This window comes from Dromiciops gliroides, chromosome 3 (genome assembly GCF_019393635.1).
Source record: "Dromiciops gliroides isolate mDroGli1 chromosome 3, mDroGli1.pri, whole genome shotgun sequence".
Lineage (NCBI taxonomy): Eukaryota > Metazoa > Chordata > Mammalia > Microbiotheria > Microbiotheriidae > Dromiciops > Dromiciops gliroides.
The window spans coordinates 418,507,260-418,527,169 of NC_057863.1; the positions used below are offsets into that span (position 1 = coordinate 418,507,260).

General features: G+C 39.9%; 1 protein-coding gene across 3 annotated transcripts in view; it reads left to right on the forward strand.

Annotated features, from left to right (window-relative positions):
* The first annotated feature begins 294 nt into the window (after positions 1–294).
* NEMP2 (nuclear envelope integral membrane protein 2) overlaps positions 295–19,910 on the forward strand; it is a 38,387-nt gene continuing 18,771 nt past the window's right edge. For 2 of the 3 annotated variants that reach the window (XM_043998815.1, XM_043998816.1), the window contains exon 1: positions 295–613. In XM_043998815.1, coding sequence (XP_043854750.1) covers positions 430–613 — 184 coding nt within the window. In that variant the 5' untranslated portion in view covers positions 295–429. Of the gene's footprint in view, positions 614–15,173; positions 15,517–19,910 lie in introns of those variants that run through there. The other variant, XM_043998817.1, reaches the window with a different exon arrangement.

Consider the following 19,910-nt stretch of genomic DNA (forward strand, 5'->3'; position numbering starts at 1 on the left):
CCAACTACTGCTCCGGCCAGGACAAGCCCGGGAATGCCAGCGCAAGCAGTTTGCAGGCCCAGGAGCTCAGAGGACACGGCTCTGCTCACGGTGGCATCACCTCCAGTCCAACCAGAGCCTGGGGCCAAGGACGGAGTGAGGGCCCTCCCGGAGCAGCTGCAGCGCTGGAGCGTCCAGAAGAGCCTGGGGCCAGGGGGTGGCAGTGCGGAGACCCGCGAGGGGAGGTGAAAAGCACAAGACAGCCTGCGGCTACGCGGGCGGCAGCGGATGGGCGCGGCCAGGGCGGGGCGAGCCGGGCGCTGCAGTCTCCCCGCGGGGCTCACCCAGTAGCCCCCTCCCCAGCCATCCCTGTTCCCTCGCTCTCCACTTCCGCTGCACCAGCTCGGGGTAGCTGCACGGTGGCGACAGCAGCAGCTGCAAAATGCGAGCATGGGGCTGAGCAGAGGAGGAGGAGGCGTCCCGCCGCGCTGCCCTCACGGGCGCAGGATGCGGCGGCTCTCCAAGCCGCAGCTGCAACCGTCCCTGGGCCAGTGGCTGCGGTTGCTCTGGCTGCAGCCGCTGGCCTTCCTCCCCGTGGGCCTGGTGCAAGGGGAGGAGGTGGCGGCGTTATCAGGTAACCGTGCAACCTCGCTCGCTCACCCGCTCTTTTCTCTCCTTGTTTGCCTTCCCTCCCCGGCGCTAGGAGGTCCTAGCAGTTGTGCGCCTGCCCCGTCCGTGGGAGGGGAATTTGCTCTCCCTGTGGAAGCCCAGCCCTTGGCACCGAGACTTCTGGAGGCGGGCTGGTCTGGTCTAGTTCTTTCTCTCCTCCCCCACCTCGTCAGTTTTCCTTATGTAAGTGCCCCCCAGCCAGATGTGTTGGAACATCTGACTGGGGTAGAAGGCGGGCCGCATCTCTCTTGCTCTCCTCTTCTCTTTCCCAGCCTGCAGCTGCACGCACCAACCCTGTGCCTTCCAACTCTTACACGACCTCTCTCTGCCCCTTTCCTGTATGTGGCATTTCTCACAAGCCAGTTTTTTGTTTCCCTTCTGTCTCTAAAGTCTGGGCTCATCTTGCCAAATGTGATGTCTCTGAACCTTGGAGGCCTGGGTTCCAGGGACCTTGTCTCAGTGAAGCATGGACGAAGGACACAGGTTCCCTTCTACCTCTCCCAAGCGCTTTCTTTGGAGTACAGGGATTGCAGAACTGAATGAATATCTTCCGGACCCCAGATGACTCTCTGTAGTTGGGGCTGTCAGGCTTCTAGCCCGTTTAGTTTTCCTTCCTACCAAGGTCCGGGAAACGGCGTTTTTTTCTTCTTAACTTTCGACTGGGGGCAGTGTTCACCAGATTCATTTTGTTATCATCCCTGATAATCAAGCAGTAGCGCGTTTGATCACCCACGTTCACAGTTCTGGCTTTGTCACTAAATTAACCTTGTGATCTTTAGCAAAGTTACTTAAGCTTCCTTAGGCCCCTCTTTCTTCATTTCTAAAATAAGGGGGTTGAATTAAATAATTATTAATACCATTTCCAGCTCTTAAATATTTTTTGTGATTTATTGTAATACTCCTGTTTCCACAGAAACCCTCGTTCCAAGAAAATCTAGGCCTCCATAAAGCTACCTGACCCTTTTTTGGGGGGGGGGGGGCCGGGGAGCCAATTCAGTTAAACGGGAGGAGCTAGTGGTTGAGAATTGAAACTTCAAGTGGAGAACCACCCATGCTTTTCCGCCAATAGGTGGAGCCCCTAGAAACTTTGAAGTTCATGGTTGAGATGTCCTTGAATATCCAGTATGAAATTCACACTACTGAGTCAGTTTCCATTTCTTAAACGGCGCATACTTTTTTCATTGACGTCTCTGAACTGAGGAAGTCTGTCCTTGAAATTAAAAGCAGATCTCTGGGCACATCAGTGCATATGATAATTACAGTCCCAATTTCATACTTCCTATAATAGGTCCTCTGGAGAAATAAAAATACTTAAAGACGGCTGTTTAAGCAGGTCAGAGAGAAGTCATAGAGATTGTGAAATATTATTTAGCATGAATTGATCCCACTTGCCCCCTTGCTGCTTGAACACATTCCATCTCTCCTTAATAGAGACAAAAGAAAACTCCTCCCAAAGTGAAACTTTCTTTGCCCCCTTCTGTCGGCAGGAAAGAAACCAACACAGCTTGATAATTATTAGATTCATGTTTCTGACTTGGCCATATTTTGAAATATCTATTTTACACATAAAAGAAACTTAGATTTATGGAAGTGCTTTAATAAATCATCTACTGAAGAAGCAGGCTCCAGGACTGGTCTTGGAGTCACAGGGTGTTAGCTATAGGATCATGGGCAGATCACTTAACCTCTTGGTTAAGACAGTGACTCTGGAGGAGAGAGTGAACCCAAGGACTTTGTGTGGCTTTGCCCCACTCAGATCCAGTTCATGTGCAAGTCAGGACATTACCCTCATGACGTCATTGGTCCTATTTGAGAGTCAAGTATGAACAACAACAAATTACATAAGAGGTGCTGAGTTGCTGATGTTTCAGTGGAGGGAGTTTCCACACTGGTGTTCTCTATAAAGATCACAATTTCTGCACAAAAAGACTCTGAAATTTTTAGGGGAGTAGTTTTAAAGTTGCCTAAGACTTGGAAGATGTTATCTTTTTAAAAAGATGACAAGAAACTAACCAAAAATAAGTATTACTTACGGAGTTTTGACTGAATCATTTTATTAATGAACTTGAAAAATAGTTTTGAATATAATAAATAGAATCGTATGTTTAGAGCTGGAAGGCTCCTTAGAATTCATTCAAACCAACCTCCATCATTTTATTCATGAGGAAACTGAGGCACAAGAAGTTAAGTCAAGATGTCAACAAACATTTCTCTTTCCTGAAATACTCCTATGAGCTCCTATGATGAGAATTGGGCACTGTGCTAAGAGGTAGGGATACAAAGAAAGGCAAAGGCAAAAAGCAATCCCTGCCCCCAAGCAGCTTACAGTCTAATATGGGAGACATACATTTCTTTTCTTTTCTTTTTTTCAGGCCAGTGAGGGTTAAGTGACTTGCCCAGGGTCACACAGCTTAGTTAAGTGTCAAGTGTCTGAGGCTGGATTTGAACTCAGGTCCTCCTGAATCCAAGGCCAGTACTTTATCCACTGTGCCACCTAGCTGCCCCCGAGACATACATTTCATTCATACACACACACAATATAGACAGGGTAAAGAAAGATTATTATTGGATATAATCTCAGTGGGAAGGTACTAGCTTTAAGGTAATTAAGGTAGATCAGAAAAGGCTGAGACTTGAGAGAAGCCAGGAGAATGGAGGTCAGGAGGTAGAGTATTCCAGGCTTGGAAGGCAGCCACTGAAAAGGCAGAGTCCAGAGATGGTTGGTTGGTGGTTGTCTGTTGTTCTCAATTGAGGACCAAAATGACATCACTATATAACATGTATTTTGGGAATTTGGATTTATGTGGGATGTTCTTGAATTGAGGTACATCTATGCAAACAAAGAAACAGCTCTTAAGTAAGACTTAAATAAAGTATAGTCAAAGAACTAAGTCAGAGGACAAGATATGAAATATCCCATGGCTGATCAGACATCCAGGCATGGTGTAGTGGAATGAACATTGGATTTGGAGACAGAGGACTAGGGTTTGAATCCCATTTTGGCTACTTACTCATACACACTATCTGTGTGTCCTTGGATAAGCTATTTAGCCCTTCTTGTGTTTCAGTTTCCTCAGATGCCTTCCCTGTCTAACTCATTTCATTTCTTTTTTTTTTTTTTAGTGAGGTAATTGGGGTTAAGTGACTTGCCCAGGGTCACACAGCTAGTAAGTGTTAAGTGTCTGAGGCCGGATTTGAATTCAGGTACTCCTGACTCCTGGGCTGGTGCTCTATCCATTTTGCCACCTAGCTGCCCCTTAACTCATTTCATTTCTGATGTAGACCTGCCAGGGCAAATCATGATAAAGATAGCAGCTGGGTCTATTCTACAGAGGAATATTGTAACCACTTTGAAGTGCAAAATGCCATTCTTGGGTCCTATAAGATAAGACAGAGCCAAGATTTCCCCAGATCCTTTTTTTTTTTTTTTTTTGGTGTGAGGCAATTGGGGTTAAGTGACTTTCCCAGGGTCACACAGCTAGTAAGTGTTAAGTGGCTGAGGTCGGATTTGAACTCAGGTCCTCCTGAATCCAGGGCCGGTGCTCTATCCACTGCGCCACCTAGCTGCTCCCTTCCCCAGCTCTTTTGAAAAATTCAGGATCAGGTTGTAGGAGCCACACAGGGTTTTAGTTGGGTAGAAAATAAAGAGTATGGGTCACTCGTCTCAATACCAAAGGGTAGTTGTGATTCAGATCAGACTCAGTGTTCTGGTCATTTTCTTTTTTGCTTTTCCTCTTTATTTTATTTTTATGATTTTTATGTTATTGATGCTTTGCTCTTCAAACATACCAAATGAGCTTTCCCATTTAACCAAGAAAAACAGTTAACTGATTGTGTTTGCTACATTCCAAACCTTACAGAGGCAGCTGGGTGGTACAGTGGATGGTGTGCTGGACCTGGAGTCAGAAGACTTGAATTCAAATGTGGCCTTAGATACTTAGTAGCTGTGGGACTCTGGGCAACTCACTTAACCTCTTTCAGCCTCAGTTTCCTCATCTGTGAACCGGGAATCTTGATAGTACCTTTATAGCATTATAACCCTTCAAGGGTTATTGTAAGGATCAAATGAGATAATATTTATAAAGTGCTTAGCATGATGCCTGGCACAGTAGTAGATGCCTAATGAAGGCTTGTTCCCTTTCATCCTTCCTAGAGTCCCCCAATTTTCTGCAGAGAGGAGAGAGATGCTTTTTCATCTCTGAGTGGTCATTTCATAGCATAGAAGTATTCAACTCATTAGAACACAAAGCAGCTTTAAAAGCTGTCCTCAGACACGACTTTCATTCATACATTAAAACCATATGAGATTATGACAGATGTGGCTATGGAGATAACCTTGTTCAGTGATCCATTGAGTTATTGACATCAAGTGAGGTGGTAAGGAGATTATATATCCACTGAAGGAGTCTACCACTGACATGGAAAATGTCTAGCCTGAAGTCTTAAATAAAAGGATTCCCTAGTTCTTTTTTCTTTTCCTTTTAAACTTTTAGTTGATGTATCTTAGTTTTATATTGCCTACATTCCTTAATATATTTCTTCCTCTTACCAGAGAATCATCCTTTATTAAAGAATATTTTAAGATGGGAAATAAAAAAAATTCAGAACATGTTTAAAAATATTTATAGCTGCTCTTTTTTGTGGTGGCAAAAAATTGGAAATTGAGGGGATGCCCATCAATTGGGGAATGGCTGAACAAGTTGTGGTATATGAATGTAATATTATATGCCATATACATTTTCATATTTCTCCTTTGGAGCCAGTCTCGATCATTAAAATTTCCCAATATTCAGTTTTTATTGTTTTGCTGTTCTTTCAATTTACTTTGTTATAATCACCACACATAATGTTTTCCTATTTTGTTTACCTTACTTTGCATTCATTCCCATGTTATTGTTGTTTAGTTGTGTCTGGCATATGTCTTCTTATGTTATTGTTTAGTTGTGTTAAGAGTCATCATGATTCCATTTTGGGGTTTTTCTTGACAAAGATGCTGGAGTGGTTTGCTGTTTCCTTCTCCAACTCATTTTACAGGTGAGGAAACTGGGTTTAGTAGTTTGCCCAGTGGAGTCACACAGTTAGTAAGTATCTGAGGCCAGAGTTGAACTCAGGAAAGATGAGTCTTCCTTAACTTCAGGCCCAGCACTTTGCCACCTAGCTGCCCTGTAAGCCTTCCCATACTTCTCTGTATTCATCATTCTGTCAGCAAAATAAAACTCTATTATCTCCATATACCACAATTATTTAGTTATTTCCCAGATCCTGCAGACATCTAATTTGTTAAAATTTCTTTGATATGGCAAAAATCACTTCTGTAACTATTTTGTTCTCTGTGGAACCTTTCTATTTTTCTCATTGACATCCTTGAGATGTATGTCAAAACAGTACTATCTCTGAGCCAAGGGGTATGAGCATTCTTAGCACAATTCTATATTGTTTTCCAGAACTATTAGACCAATTCATAGTTCCAACAGGTGTGTATCATTGGACCTGTCTTTCCATGACTTTTCCAACATTGGATGTTCCTAGATTTTGTTATCTTTGCCAGTTTGCTAGTAAAGTTGTTTCATTTTGTAGTTCTTTTGAGAGCTGTTTATTCAGATCTTTTGACCATGCATTGATTTGTGAATAGTTTTTAACCTTGTATATTTGTTTTAATTCCCTCTATTTCTTTGGTGTTAGACTGGATATCCCCTACATCCCCATAGGATGTGTTTGATGTAAAGATATTTTCCCAAATGTCACTTCCCATCTCATCCTAGTTGTGTAAATATTGTTTGTACAAAAGATTTTCAGTTTTGTGCAAATAAAATTACCTAATTCATTTTTAGTCATCACTTCTACCCATTATTTGGTTAGAAATTCTCTTTCTTAGTCATAGCTATGTAAGCCACCTGATCTGCTTTCTTATGATCTGACATTTAATATTCTGGTCCCATATCCATTTTGAGCTCATTGTGATAAATAAACATATTCATATACACATGGTGTAAGGTGATGGTCTAGACCTAATTTCTGCCAAACTGCTTTCCAGTTTGATACATTATTATTAAAAAGAGAATACTTCTTCAATTAATTTCCATTCTTGGATTTCTTTAATATCTTTCTGGGATTTTAGTCCATGATGTATCAGTTCTTCCAGCTGTATTTCTTCTAATTCTTTTAGTTCCACCTAAATTTTTATTCCCTTCTTTCTTGTGATCATCCTTCTCTTGTTCTTTTATCATATGGTGCTTTTTAAAACAATGACCTCTTACCATGAAATTATTCATTTCATTACTAAGTCTTCCCATTATAGTTGAACTTGTTTGCTTTTCTTATGTTGTTTTTGTTTGGGGTGTTTGTAAGTTAAATATTTTGATTATATCCATTTGCTTATTTTTTTATTTGTGGTAATGCCTCAAATGTCCCTCCCTTTTGTTGAATTTCCATCTTTTTTCATTATTTGTTAGGCTCAGGTTTATTCTTTTGGGTTTGCCTTTCAGCATTTACTATTTCATTCTTTTCTGTGATTTCTCGTGAAGGCAGTTTAATCTTGTGTTATTGTTTATTTTTCCTTCATAACTGAAGGTCTGTCTCCTGGCCACTTGTAAAAGTTTTTGTTTTTGTTTTATTTTGTTTTGTTTGTTTTTTGGTGGGGGCAGCTAGGTGGCACAGTGGATAGAGCACTGGCCCTGGATTCAGGAGGACCTGAGTTCAAATCCAGCCTCAGACACTTGACACTTACTAGCTGTGTGACCCTGGGCAACTCACTTAACCCCAATTGCCTCACCCCCCCCCCAAAAAAAAGTAAAAGTTTTTTTAATCATTGACATTGTTTTTTGTTTTTGTTTTTTCAGGGCAATGAGGGTTAAGTGACTTGCCCAGGGTCACACAGCCAGTAAGTGTCAAGTGTCTGAGGCCAGATTTGAACTCAGGTCCTCCTGAATCCAGGGCCATTGCTTTATCCACTACGACAGCTAGCTGCCCCAATCATTGACATTGGTTTTTTTGTTTGTTTGTTTTTTGTTTTTTTTGCGGGGCCAAGGCCGGGGGGCGGGTGGGGGGGTGGGTGGAGGGTGTGTGTTAAGTGACTTGCCCAGGGTCACACAGCTAGAAAGTGTCAAGTGTCTGAGGCCGGATTTGAACTCAGGTACTCCTGACTCCAGGGCCAGTGCTCTATCCACTGCGCCACCTAGCTGCCCCAGTCATTGACATTGTTAACCACTAAATGTCTTAAAGTTTAAAGTGTGATTTTTGTTTTGTTTTGTTTTCCTTTTTTGTTTTTCTTTTCTGGCAGCTGACTGTTGATTCTCTTATTCCATGCTTTGTTATCCATGTTCAAAAGTTTTGGCTGGTTTTCTTATAGTGTGGTATTTGCTTTTGTTTTTGTTTTTTAATTTATCGTAGGACCTTAGATCTAGAGCTGGGAGAGATGTTAGGGACCATCTAGTCTAGCAGTCTCATTTTGTAGATTAAGGAAAGTGAGGCCTGGGAAAGTTAAATGACTTGTCCATATTCATACAATTTATAAGTGTCAGAAGCACGAGTTGAACTCAGGTCCTCTGACTCCAAGCTATGATCCTTTTTAAAAAAATAGTATTTTATTTTGTTTTTTCCCCAATGACATGTAAAGAGAGTTTTCAACATTCATTTTTGTAAGATTTTGAGTTATAAATTTTTCTTCCTCCTTCCCTTTCCTTCCTCCTCCTGACACCAGCAAGCAATCTGATATAGGCTATATATTACAATCATGTTAAACATATTTCCACTTTAATCATGTTGTGAGAGAAGAAGGAGAACAAAAGGGAAAAAGCACAAGAAAGAAGAAACAACAACAAAAGTGAAAGTGGTATGCTTCAATCTGCAGTCAGACTCCATAGGTCTTTCTCTACATGTGGAGAGCATTTTCCATCATGAGTCTTTTGAACTTGCCTTAGATCATTGTATTGCCAAGAAGAGCTAAGTCTGTCACAGTTGATCATCACACAGGGTTGTTGTTACTGTGTACAATGTTCTCTTGGTTCTGCTCATTTCATTCAGCACCAATTCATATGTCTTTCCAGGTTTTTCTGAAATCTGCCTGCTTCTCATCATTTTTTATAGCACAGTAGTATTCCATTACATTCATATACCACAACTTGTTCAGCCATTCCCCAATTGATGGGCATCCCCTCAATTTCCAATTTTTTGTCACCACAAAAAGAGCAGCTATAAATATTTTTATACATGTGAGTCCTTTTCCCTTTTTTATGATTTCTTTGGGACACAGACCTAGTAATGATATTGTTGGGTCAAAAGGTATGCACAGTTTTATAGTCCCTTGGGCATAGTTCCAAATTGTGCTCCAGAATGGTTGGATCAGTTCACAACTCTACTAGCCATGCATTAGTGTTCCAATTTTCCCTCATCTTCTCCAACATTTATCATTTTCCTTTTTTTGTCATATTAGTCAATTGGATAGTTGTGAGGTATTGCTTCGGAGTAGTTTTAATTTGCACTCCTCTAATAATTAATGACTGAGAACATTTTTTTATATGGTTGTAGATATAAGCTATGATTTTTTTTGGTGGGGCAATGAGGGTCAAGTGACTTGCCCAGGGTCACACAGCCAGTAAGTGTCAAGGGTTTGAGGCCAGAGTTGAACTCAGGTCCTCCTGAATCCAGGGCCAGTGCTTTATCCACTGTGCCACCTAGCTGCCCCCAACAATGATAACATTTATACCTTGGAAATTGGCAAACATTACATATCAGAGGTGGGCAGCTAGGCTGGTACTTTATTCACTGCGTCACCTAGCTGTGCCCCTACAAGCTATGATTCTTAACTTGACTGCCCATCTTCCAGGTCAGCATAAAATTTTTGAATCAATGTATGGAGCGATATTCTGAGAGTCAGAAAGACTTGAGTTCAAATAGGACTTCAGATCCTAGACAGGTCATTTAACCTCTAATTGCCTCAGTTTTCCTCTCTGTGATGATAAGGATAATGTGTGATAATTAGGATAATAGTAGCACATAAATTCCAGGGTTGTTGTCAGGTTCAAATGGATATTATTTGTAAAACAATGGTAAAGTGCTATATGGATGCTAGTTATTAATATTATTATTATCATTATTCTTTGTTGTGAGAGGGAGAGATGAAGAGGCTTAGTGAAATTTTTGACTGATTTCCAAATGTTCTGGTCATATCACCAGGATTCCCTGTTTTTTGATTGCAGGGTTCTCCAAATATTTGCAGATGTCACTGCACATTGAACCCTGGAAAGCCACAAGGTTTTCTCAGTGAAATCCCCAGAAGTGCAAGACTGATCTAATATGTATGTACCGTAGAATAAAAAAGCAAATGGGAAAACTCAGGTTGCCTGGGCTCTGATATTATCCAGATGAACAAACAACTCTCTGAATCAGTCAATCAATACATGTTTTAAAAATAACTAAACTGTCCATACCCTTTGACCCAGTCACCCAACTCCTAGGTAAGGAGCTAAGTAATAATTCCATATATGACAAAATATTCATTACAGTATTATCATCTTTGTGACAAAACCTTGAAACCAATCAGTCAACTAACAAGCATTCATTAAGGACCTATTAATCACAGGTAAAGGGTGCTTATTAACTTCGTTCAATTGTTTTTCAGTTGTCTCTGACTCTTTGTGACCCTATTTGGGGTTTTCTTGGCAAAGATACTGGCATGGTTTGCCATTTTTTTCTCTAGCTCGTTTTACAGATGAGGAAACTGAGGCAAACAGGATTAGGTGACTTGCCCAGGTTCACACAGCTAGTACATGTTGGAGGCCAGATTTGAACTCAGGGAAATAAGTCTTCCTGACTCCAGGTCTGGCACTCTATCCACTGTACCTTCTAGCTACCCTATTAACTAGGGAATGACCAAAAAAATGATTGTATTTAAATGAAATGGAATATTATTGTCCTGTAAGACATGACACATATGAGTGATAAATATGAGGAAATCAGAGAGACTTATATGTGTCTATGCAGAGTGAAGAGAATTGAATCAAGGGAACAGTATGCATGATGACTACAATAATATAAGTGAAAATGACACAAAAATGTTGTGGATTAATTGCAATGACTTTCCAATAGAAAAGAGGAGGAAGTATGGGCTTGGAGTTAGGAAATTCTGAGGTCAAATACTGCCTCAGACACTTACTAGCTGTTCGACCTTGGGCAAGTCAGTTAGCTTTCCAAGCCTTAGTTTCCCCCTCTGTGAAATGAAGATGTTAGACTTATCAGCCTCTAACATTTCTTTCAGCTCTAAATCTATTATTTTATATATAATACCTATGAAGTGGATGAATTTTGGGTATACTGTGATGCATGTATTTCCAGGTATGATTGCTTTGTTGATAAGGTTTTGGAGGATTCAGTAATGGGGAAAATATCAGGGAATGATTCTTTTTTTTTGGGGGGGGGGCAATGGGGGTTAAGTGACTTGCCCAGGGTCACACAGCTAGTAAGTGTCAAGTGTCTGAGGCCGGATTTGAACTCAGATCCTCCTGTATCCAGGGCCTGTGCTTTATCCACCGCACCACCTAGCTGCCCCGGGAAATGATTCTAATTTTTTTTAGAAGAGGGACAAATGAAAGTTAATTAATGGGCAAAAAATGTATATCTTGGATAGGCACTTGGAATAAAGCAGTAAGCTGGGCTCAGAATTGAGTAGGAAGAAGAGATCAGCTTAAACCTCATTTGGGAATTGTGATCTCAGGCTGCTGGCTGCTGCAAAAGCCCATCTCTTCATCACCAATCTTCCCCCAGTAATACCATATCGCTCCGAATCATGGAACACTAAGTTCTCAGAAGAATTGAAATTATAATTAACCCAAAGTTCAGTAGAAATACACACCGTGAGAGTGAGAAGGCTTCAGCCTAACTAACAATGCCATGTTATTAACAATGACTTCTTGGGAGAAGTGGTATAAAAGACATTATTGAACAAGTGTGAAGAATTTAGGTTAAATGCAGTGTTCCTTTAAATAATGGAACAATTGTTTCAAAGGAAAGACATCTGAAGTGGCAAAGGGGAATCCTCATCTCAGTTTGGGGCAGGGTGGTGAGGAGAACATGACAGAAAGACCTTTGAAGTTCTAGTAGTTTGAGGTTCTTCTCACATAGGTTAAGATGGACCATCTGAAGAGGGAGCAACATCTTCTCTAATGATGTAGATTGACATGCTTTGAAGAGAAGAGAGAAGTCATCCAGTATTAGTCAGAAGAGAGACAAGGCATGGTAGTTGGAAACTTTCTGCTAAGGGCTGTTAGATCAGCCATAATATTGAACTGACCTACACAACAGGTCTTCCCAAAGCATTAATTTGGTATATAGAATCATAGATTCAGAACTAAAAGAGACTTTAGAGGCCATCTAGTCTAAACCTCCCATTGTACAAATGAAGAAACTGAGGCTGAGAGAGCTTTTGAGGGAAAGCTTCTCAAGTCTGGGCAGATATTACAGTTAGTACCCACTTCTGATGTGGGAACAACTGATATCCCCAGAAATGAGCTCAGAATCAGTAGAAGTTGAAGACCTTAAGAGTATGTACAGGTGGCACTGCTGTTGTTGCATCAGGCTTCAGAAACAAAAAGTACATTTGAGATACAAATAGCACATTAAAGAAATGGAATCACAGAATGGGATTTTTGGACTGTACTTTTTGGATGGGAGAAATGGGCTCTGATGTAAGGATGTAGTGTATCTCATGAAGAGCAGTAAAAATATATTTGGATAGGAGAGTATGGCAAATTAATCAAGATGGATTTAAATTCTAAAGGGGAGGAAGGGGGAGAAAACTGTCTGTGTCTGTCTGACTGCCTGTAGATACTACATAAAGTAAAAATTACAGTATGAGAGAAAGAATATTAGTAGAAAGGATCAGTAATTTACAAGAGAAGGGAACCAGAGACTCTAGTGAAAGAAGGCAAATTTTACAACAGAGGTTTACTTGATAGGATCATACATAGATTAGATTAGAGCTGGAAGGAATTGTAGATGTAGATGGGGGCACCTAGGTGGCGCAGTGGATAGAGCACGGGCCCTGGAGTCAGGAGGACCTGAGTTCAAATCCAGCCTCAGACACTTAACACGTACTAGCTGTGTGACCCTGGGCAAGTCACTTAACCACAATTTCCTCACTTAAAAAAAAATTATGTAGATGAGGTCCCCTCATGTTACAGTTGAGGAAACTGAAACTTGGTTTAAATAACAGGCCAGAGTCACATAGCTAGTAAGTGCCAGAGGAAGGAGTTTTTGAACCCAAGCCTTCCTTGAAATATCGCTACAGAAAAGATTATTCCAAAGGAAGAGAACTGATAAAAGAAGCAGTAGCATAGCATTCCAAAGTAAGATAGATTTTTGAAGCAGTACAAGAATTAGAAGGACAAATCATCCTGGAGATCTTGTAGGTGAGGGTTACTGGAGAAATTAAATAATGGTGGGAATCTTGGGAGGAACTGACTATGCTGTCCAAGAGTTTGTGATCGAGGAGCAAAGAAAATCTGGGCATAGTCTGAAATGCTTTCTACATTTGGAAAGAGTAGATTTAAAAGATTACAAAGAAGAATATGGCTTAAAATTACTACTAAATTGTCTTAAAGGAATGCGAAGCCATTTAGGAGGAAATTCTGATGAAACAAATTATTCCAGTTAAGAAGGAAGTGGTGAGATATCTAAACAGAATGACGAGCATACATAGTGAATCTCTTGACCATCTTCAGGTTTTTTTTTTAATCTATATAGAAGGTAGAAACAAAAACAGGCACTGGAGGCTATGAGGGTTATAGGCAATGCCAGAGTGATGGATGCAAGAAGATAATCAGTGGAGAGATAGAAATAATGCTTGAGGTAGATGGGATGATGATAATATGGAACAGAGAATGCAGGCCTACTGAGCTCATATTTTGTTTCTGTTTTTCTCGAAAAAAGAGCCTAGAGAGTCTGTCAGTAGGCAAACACCTGACTTCCCTCCTAGATAGATTAGACAGGCAAGAGCTACAGAAACTTAGAAAACACACACACACACACACACACACACACACACACACACGTTATTGTCTACTGAGTAGGTATACTTTGGGGGGGGGGGCAATGAGGGTTAAGTGACTTGCCCAGGGTCACACAGCTAGTAAGTGCCAAGTGTCTGAGGCTGGATTTGAACTCAGGTTCTCCTGAATCCAGGGCTAGTGCTTTATCCACTGTGCCACCTAGCTGCCCCTGAGTAGGTATACTTTTGAAAAAATATAAGAGCTTGTAGGTGAGGTGCACCCTTAGATGCTGCTAGATGGTGCAATGAGTACAGTGCTGCACCTGGAGTCAGGAAACCTGACGTTAAATACAGCTTCATAAACACTCTTATTAACTGTGTGACTCTGGATAAGTCCCTCATCCTCCGTTGGCTTCAGTTTCTTCATCTATAAAATTGAGATAATAAAAGCCCCTACCACTCAATGTTGTCATGAGGAGTCAATATTTATAATTTTTTGTAATAATATTACAAATATTTGTAATGTTGAGAATATTAAAAATGGGCAGCTAGGATAGCTTTGATAGTTCAAATCTGGTCTCAGACACTTCCTAGCTAGCTGTCTGACCCTGGGCAAGTCACTTTATCCTGTTTGCCTCAGTTTCCTCATCTGTCAAATAAGCTGGAGAAGGAAATGGCAAAACACTCCAGTGTCTTTGCCAAGAAAATCCAAAATGGGGTCACAAAGTGTTAGGCATGACTGAAAAACAACTGAACAACAAACATTACAAATATTAACATAAGTAATATTTGTAAAGCACTTTGTAAACCTATATAAATGCTAGCCAAATAAATAATGTAAATTTATTTATAAAACCTTATGGGTTATGGAAGATTGTGATCATTGTTTACTTAGCATATCCAATAGTGCGATATATAGGAAGTTCAAGAGACATAATTTCTGGGTAATTAATAATTTTACTAATTTTGGACAGCAAATAATTAATAAAAATATGGTTATTTGTCTGTCTCATAAACCACAGCCCCCCCCCCCTTCTGGAGGCCTCTTGATGCTTATATGCCCCTTGGAAGAGTGGATATTCCCAATAGGCAGTAATCAATTCTGATTGGTTAAGTAACGATGAGAAAATGAATATTATAATGAGAGTTGGGTTTATTCTAGTGAGGGACTGGAAAATGTGACTCATTACTCAGTCCTGGACACAGAGACTTGTCTCTTCCCAGACCACCCCAGTCTAGGGCCATTTAGACAAAAGGGGGAATCTACTTCCACTCAGACCTGTCTGAATTAAGCACAGTGGGCTAGAATTCACCAGTTCACTTAGACTAGAATTTCTTTACCTTTTGATCAGATCTAAGTTTTCACAGTTGGTAATAGTTTCCCCCGTTATCAGCCCGCACATCAAAGGCGGGCTAAATAACCTACAGCTGATTTCTGAATGAGGCAATAGAAGGGGGGAAAACCTTAGTCCTAATTCAGTAATTGGTTATTAACATGAAAAGAATAATCATTTCACAGAATGAAGAGGAAAACAAATTTTTAGGAAGCTTTTCTAGAGATCCAACTAAGCAAACCATTCCAAGTATATGTAAGTATTCAACTGGAAAGAGAATAAACATGAAAAATTGAAAAGATCTGTAAAGATTTTTATAAGAAACATTTTTCTCATCGATGACAATGGAACACCATGGTTGGACTCTGAAATCCTCACTGTGCTGCATGAGGAAGTAGAAAAGGCACTTTAGAAAACAAAAATAAAAAGAGCCAGTGTACTAGAAAAAAAAATAAATACAAAGGATGTCTGGGCTAAAGGAGACACATGTTTAAGAGCAAGGAAAGAATTCTTCTCCAAGTATCTGAAATGGGAAGATATTAAAGGTGACAGGTAAGCTAAAGTTAAGAATGCTTTTCTAAATTGACACTGACTCCATTATTGTTTAACCTTCTTAAGACTGGTGTTCATTTATTTCAGTCATTATTTGGGATTTAAGCTTCATAAAAGGGAAAGACTTAAGTTTTGCTACTTAGAATTGTCCTGTAATGTAAGTTAGCAAATTGTTATGTTGATATATTTAAGAAATTCAAATAACAACTGAGAAAGCAAAACCTAAACATTTTAAAGTACCACAGAAGGCAGAACTCTGAAAATCTTTTAAATTAAGTATAACACACACACACACACACACACACACACACACACACACACAGAGAAGATGCCTGATTTGTGTCAGAGTGAACAAAACAATTTTATATATTTAAAGTCCTGAACGTAATTTTTAGAACTTATTATCAAAAGATGCTCAAGAGCCTGTATATCTCATTAGAATAATTTACATTTGACATATATAATCATCTGATCTTACTGTTTTTTCAAAATTTTCCACTCTAGTTCATTTCAGTTCCCTCCTTAGGAGGACTAGATCCTGATAAGGATCTAATCCTATAAACAAAAACATAGGTAACAGAATTCCTTGTAAGTAGATGACCTCTCTTCCTAGGTTCAATGGCTATACAAGTGAATTTAAAAGATGCTAACTTTATTCCGATTCCAACAAAAGACCTACAATGGGATGGGTAAATATACTAAGTAATTAATTCCAAATTGTATACAGAGAACAGTGATATTAAATTGTCTATTGTAAAACACGTTTGTACTAAAGGATATGCTCTACATACAGGTGTTAATCCCAAAGTAAATAACAAACCTAATTAAAATTGGATTTCCCTTTGATATAACACAAGATAGTTCATAAGTTAATTCCTCTAAGATAACTTGTTGCACTGAAATTCTTTTCCTTAAAACAAAACAGAAGATGTTTCTGACTTTAGCCTTACTGATTAATAGATTTGTACCTCGGTCCCACAAACTTCTGCATGGTTCTTTATTCACATATCCTTTTGAGATATTTCAAGGACCTTATCTTATACATGAATACATAACTCTTAACGGGCACATGACAAGTACAAGTATTCATCTACTTAATTGTTTAGGGTGTGGGAACAACTATAATTTCAGACTGAAGACAATCTGATCTTATATACTTATGGCCTATAGCAATGCTGAAGTATTGCAACAACAAGATTCTTCTATTTTTTAAAAAAATTAAGTATTTACTTGCCCTGGTTAGAGATATTTGTTATGAAAGGAAGAGGCAAGGACATGATTATAACAGCATCAGTACTGGTTCTCCAGGCCTAAGCTTAAGGGTACACATTTAGTAGGATAAAGCATCCTTATTTCTGTTTGATTTCAGCTAAAAGTCATATAGGCAGTCAATTGTATGACAGGGTAAACAGCCAGGCTCAGAATTAACCAGAAAAATTTATTGTATAGGAAATTGAGTCAAGAGGGTCTTACCAATTGGGACACTAAATATACTTGGTGGAACTGTGAACTGATCCAACCACTTTGGAAAGCAATCTGGAACTATGCCCCGAGAGTTATTTTATTAAACAGCCTATACCCTTTGACTCAGCAATATCACTATTAGGTCTGTTTCCCAAGGTGATCAGGTAAAAAAAGAAAAGAACCTATACGTTTTAAAATATCCATATCAGCTTTCTTTGTGGTGGCAAAGAATTGGAAATTAAGGGGATATTCATCAATTAGAGAATGGCTGAATATGTTATGGTATACGATTGTGATGGAATACTACTGTGCTGTAAGAAATGATGAGCAGGCAGATTTTAGAAAAACACTAAAAGACTTGCATCCAGTGAAGTAACACAGAGCATTTTTCCAAATTAAATTTCACTTTCACCCAAGTTGCTCCCTTAAATAAGCTTTTCTTTTTGTGGGCAAGAAGCAAAAGAGTTCTTTAAAAATACATATTATAAACTTGAAAATTTAGGACAAGCCGACTTCCCCTTCTTGGACCTGTAGCCATGTTGAGTAGCTCTTATATACATCTATGGTGATCCCCCTAAATTCATCTATACCCTTCTTATACCACCTTTGGCATAACCAGAAAAGAGTTAATAAATAGGTAGTTCCTAAGTGCCATATCTGTTTAAAGTGTAAGCTTCAACCTAATATTTTTTCCACTTTTAAACTTCACTGATACTGCTTTCAAACCTTTCTAATCAGCAAGATGATCTTCCTTTCTTAGCTGTAAAACAAAAAAATCTGACACTCTTCAGGGAAAGAGTGATAAGTGGTCCATTTAATGTTCACAGTTATGTTCTTAATTTCCATAAAACAAAATGTTAACCCCAAACTCGCTAGAATATTTTAGCCTTTTTATTTTTGTTTTTTTGTTTTTTTCTGAGGGGCAATGGGGGTTAAGTGACTTGCCCAGGGTCACACAACTAGTAAGTCTCAAATGTCTGAGGCTGGATTTGAACTCAGGTCGTCCTGAATCCAGGGCCGGCCACTGCGCTACCTAGCTGCCCCCTATTTTAGCCTTTGTAAAAACATTCAAACCACATTTTGGACATTCATAGTAGTTGATAGTTTCATTCTTGTAAATTGGAGGAAAGATCCTGCTTCCCTCATCTATGTTTCTTGTCTGCCTCCTAACTTAACCAGACTTAAAAGACAGAAAGCAATCCCGCCCCCCCCCCCCAACCTGCCCCCATTCCCAAGAAAACTTTTCTCTTTACTCTTGCTCTTCAGGAATAAAAGCTAATTTTGAAATAATTGGCATTATAAAGACCTGGAAAACTTTTGTTGTTGTCCCCCATGGAGATTCCCTAAGTCTAATTAGGGGAAGGTCTAAGACCTAGGTTTTTCAAGCCTTAAAGAATTTAGAACCTTGTTTTAAAGTTTTAGGGAAGTTTTTTTGGTTCGCCAACATCAGTAGACAGGAGCATCTTTAAGTTCTTTTCATCTATAAGGAATCCCTCTCTCATTTCAGACCTTGTAGAAGATACCTTCCATAAACAATGGTGAACAAATGCTTTTGGGCTGTGTACATTACACTGTCTCACATGACAGTAATCAGAGGGTAATTGAGGAGTTATCTCTGGCTTCACTTAATAAAGGAAAGATTCCTTATGAGAGGGAGAGAGCCTTTAAAGGCTGTATTTTGTTTTGCAAATCAGTACCCTTTGGGAGATCCGGACTAATGAACAAACACTAAACACAATGGGATCTGACTGCTTTTGTTGCCCTGACCTCTAACCAGTGCCACCAGAGCCAATAAGCCGCTCAGCTCTGCATTTTTTAGGACCTGGCATCCTTGTCTTCACAATTATTTTCCTCCCCTCCCTTCACTTTCCCATGTAATGGTTCCCAGCTGAAAACATATTTTACAGAAAAAAATGGAGGCTCTTCACCAAAAGCTCCCTTCTCCCTTCCTCATTTCCTATAAATTCACATGCCTATCTCCTCCTTTATTGGTGTCTCACAAGATGATTCGGCCTTACTACTTCCCAAGGCTAATGCCTCTACCTGCTTAAGGGATCCTGTTCCCTCATTTCTCCTCTAAAAGATTGCCCCCTTTGTCATCCCCCTCTTTCACTTACTTTCAGTCTTCCTGTCTTCGGGGTCTTTCTCCCCTGCCTACAAACATACCCATGTCTCCCCAATCCTGAAAAAATCCTGACTTGACCTTACCCCTCCCTGCCACCCCCCCCCCCCCAAGGTTGTTCTATATCTTTTCTTCTCATTATGGCCAAACATTTTGAAGATGCCTGCTACTACTGGAACCTTCATGTTCTCTCTTCTCACTTCTTTTAACCCCTTATAGGCTGGCATCTGACCTCATCATTCCACTTAAATTGCTGTTTGCAAAGTTAAATGGCCAAATCCCGTGGCCTTTTCTCATTCCTCACCCTCCTTGACTTCTCTGTAGTCTTCGGCACTGTTGATCACTCTCTCCTCCTTGATACTTCCTTCTTTGTAGGTTTTTGAGACTCCACTCTCTCCTCGTTCTTCTCCTACCTATCTGATTCTTCTTTCTCAATCTCCTTTGCTGGATCTTCTTCCAGTTCATGCCCTTTAGCATTAGGTGTCCCGCAGGGCTCTTTGCACAGCATACTTTGGCAGCAGCAGAATTAACTCATGAGTTAATTCTTTTTTTGTTTGTTCGTTTGTTTTTTGGGGTTTTTTGGCAGGGCACTGAGGGTTAAGTGACTTGCCCAGGGTCACACAGCTACTTAAGTGTCAAGTGTCTGAGGCTGGATTTGAACTCAGGTCCTCCTGAATCCAGGGCCAGTGCTTTATCCACTTTACCACTTAGCTGCCCCCATGAGTTAATTCTTTTCTTTCTTTTTTTTTTTTTTAAAGTGAGGCAATTGGGGTTAAGTGACTTGCCCAGGGTCACACAGCTAGTAAGT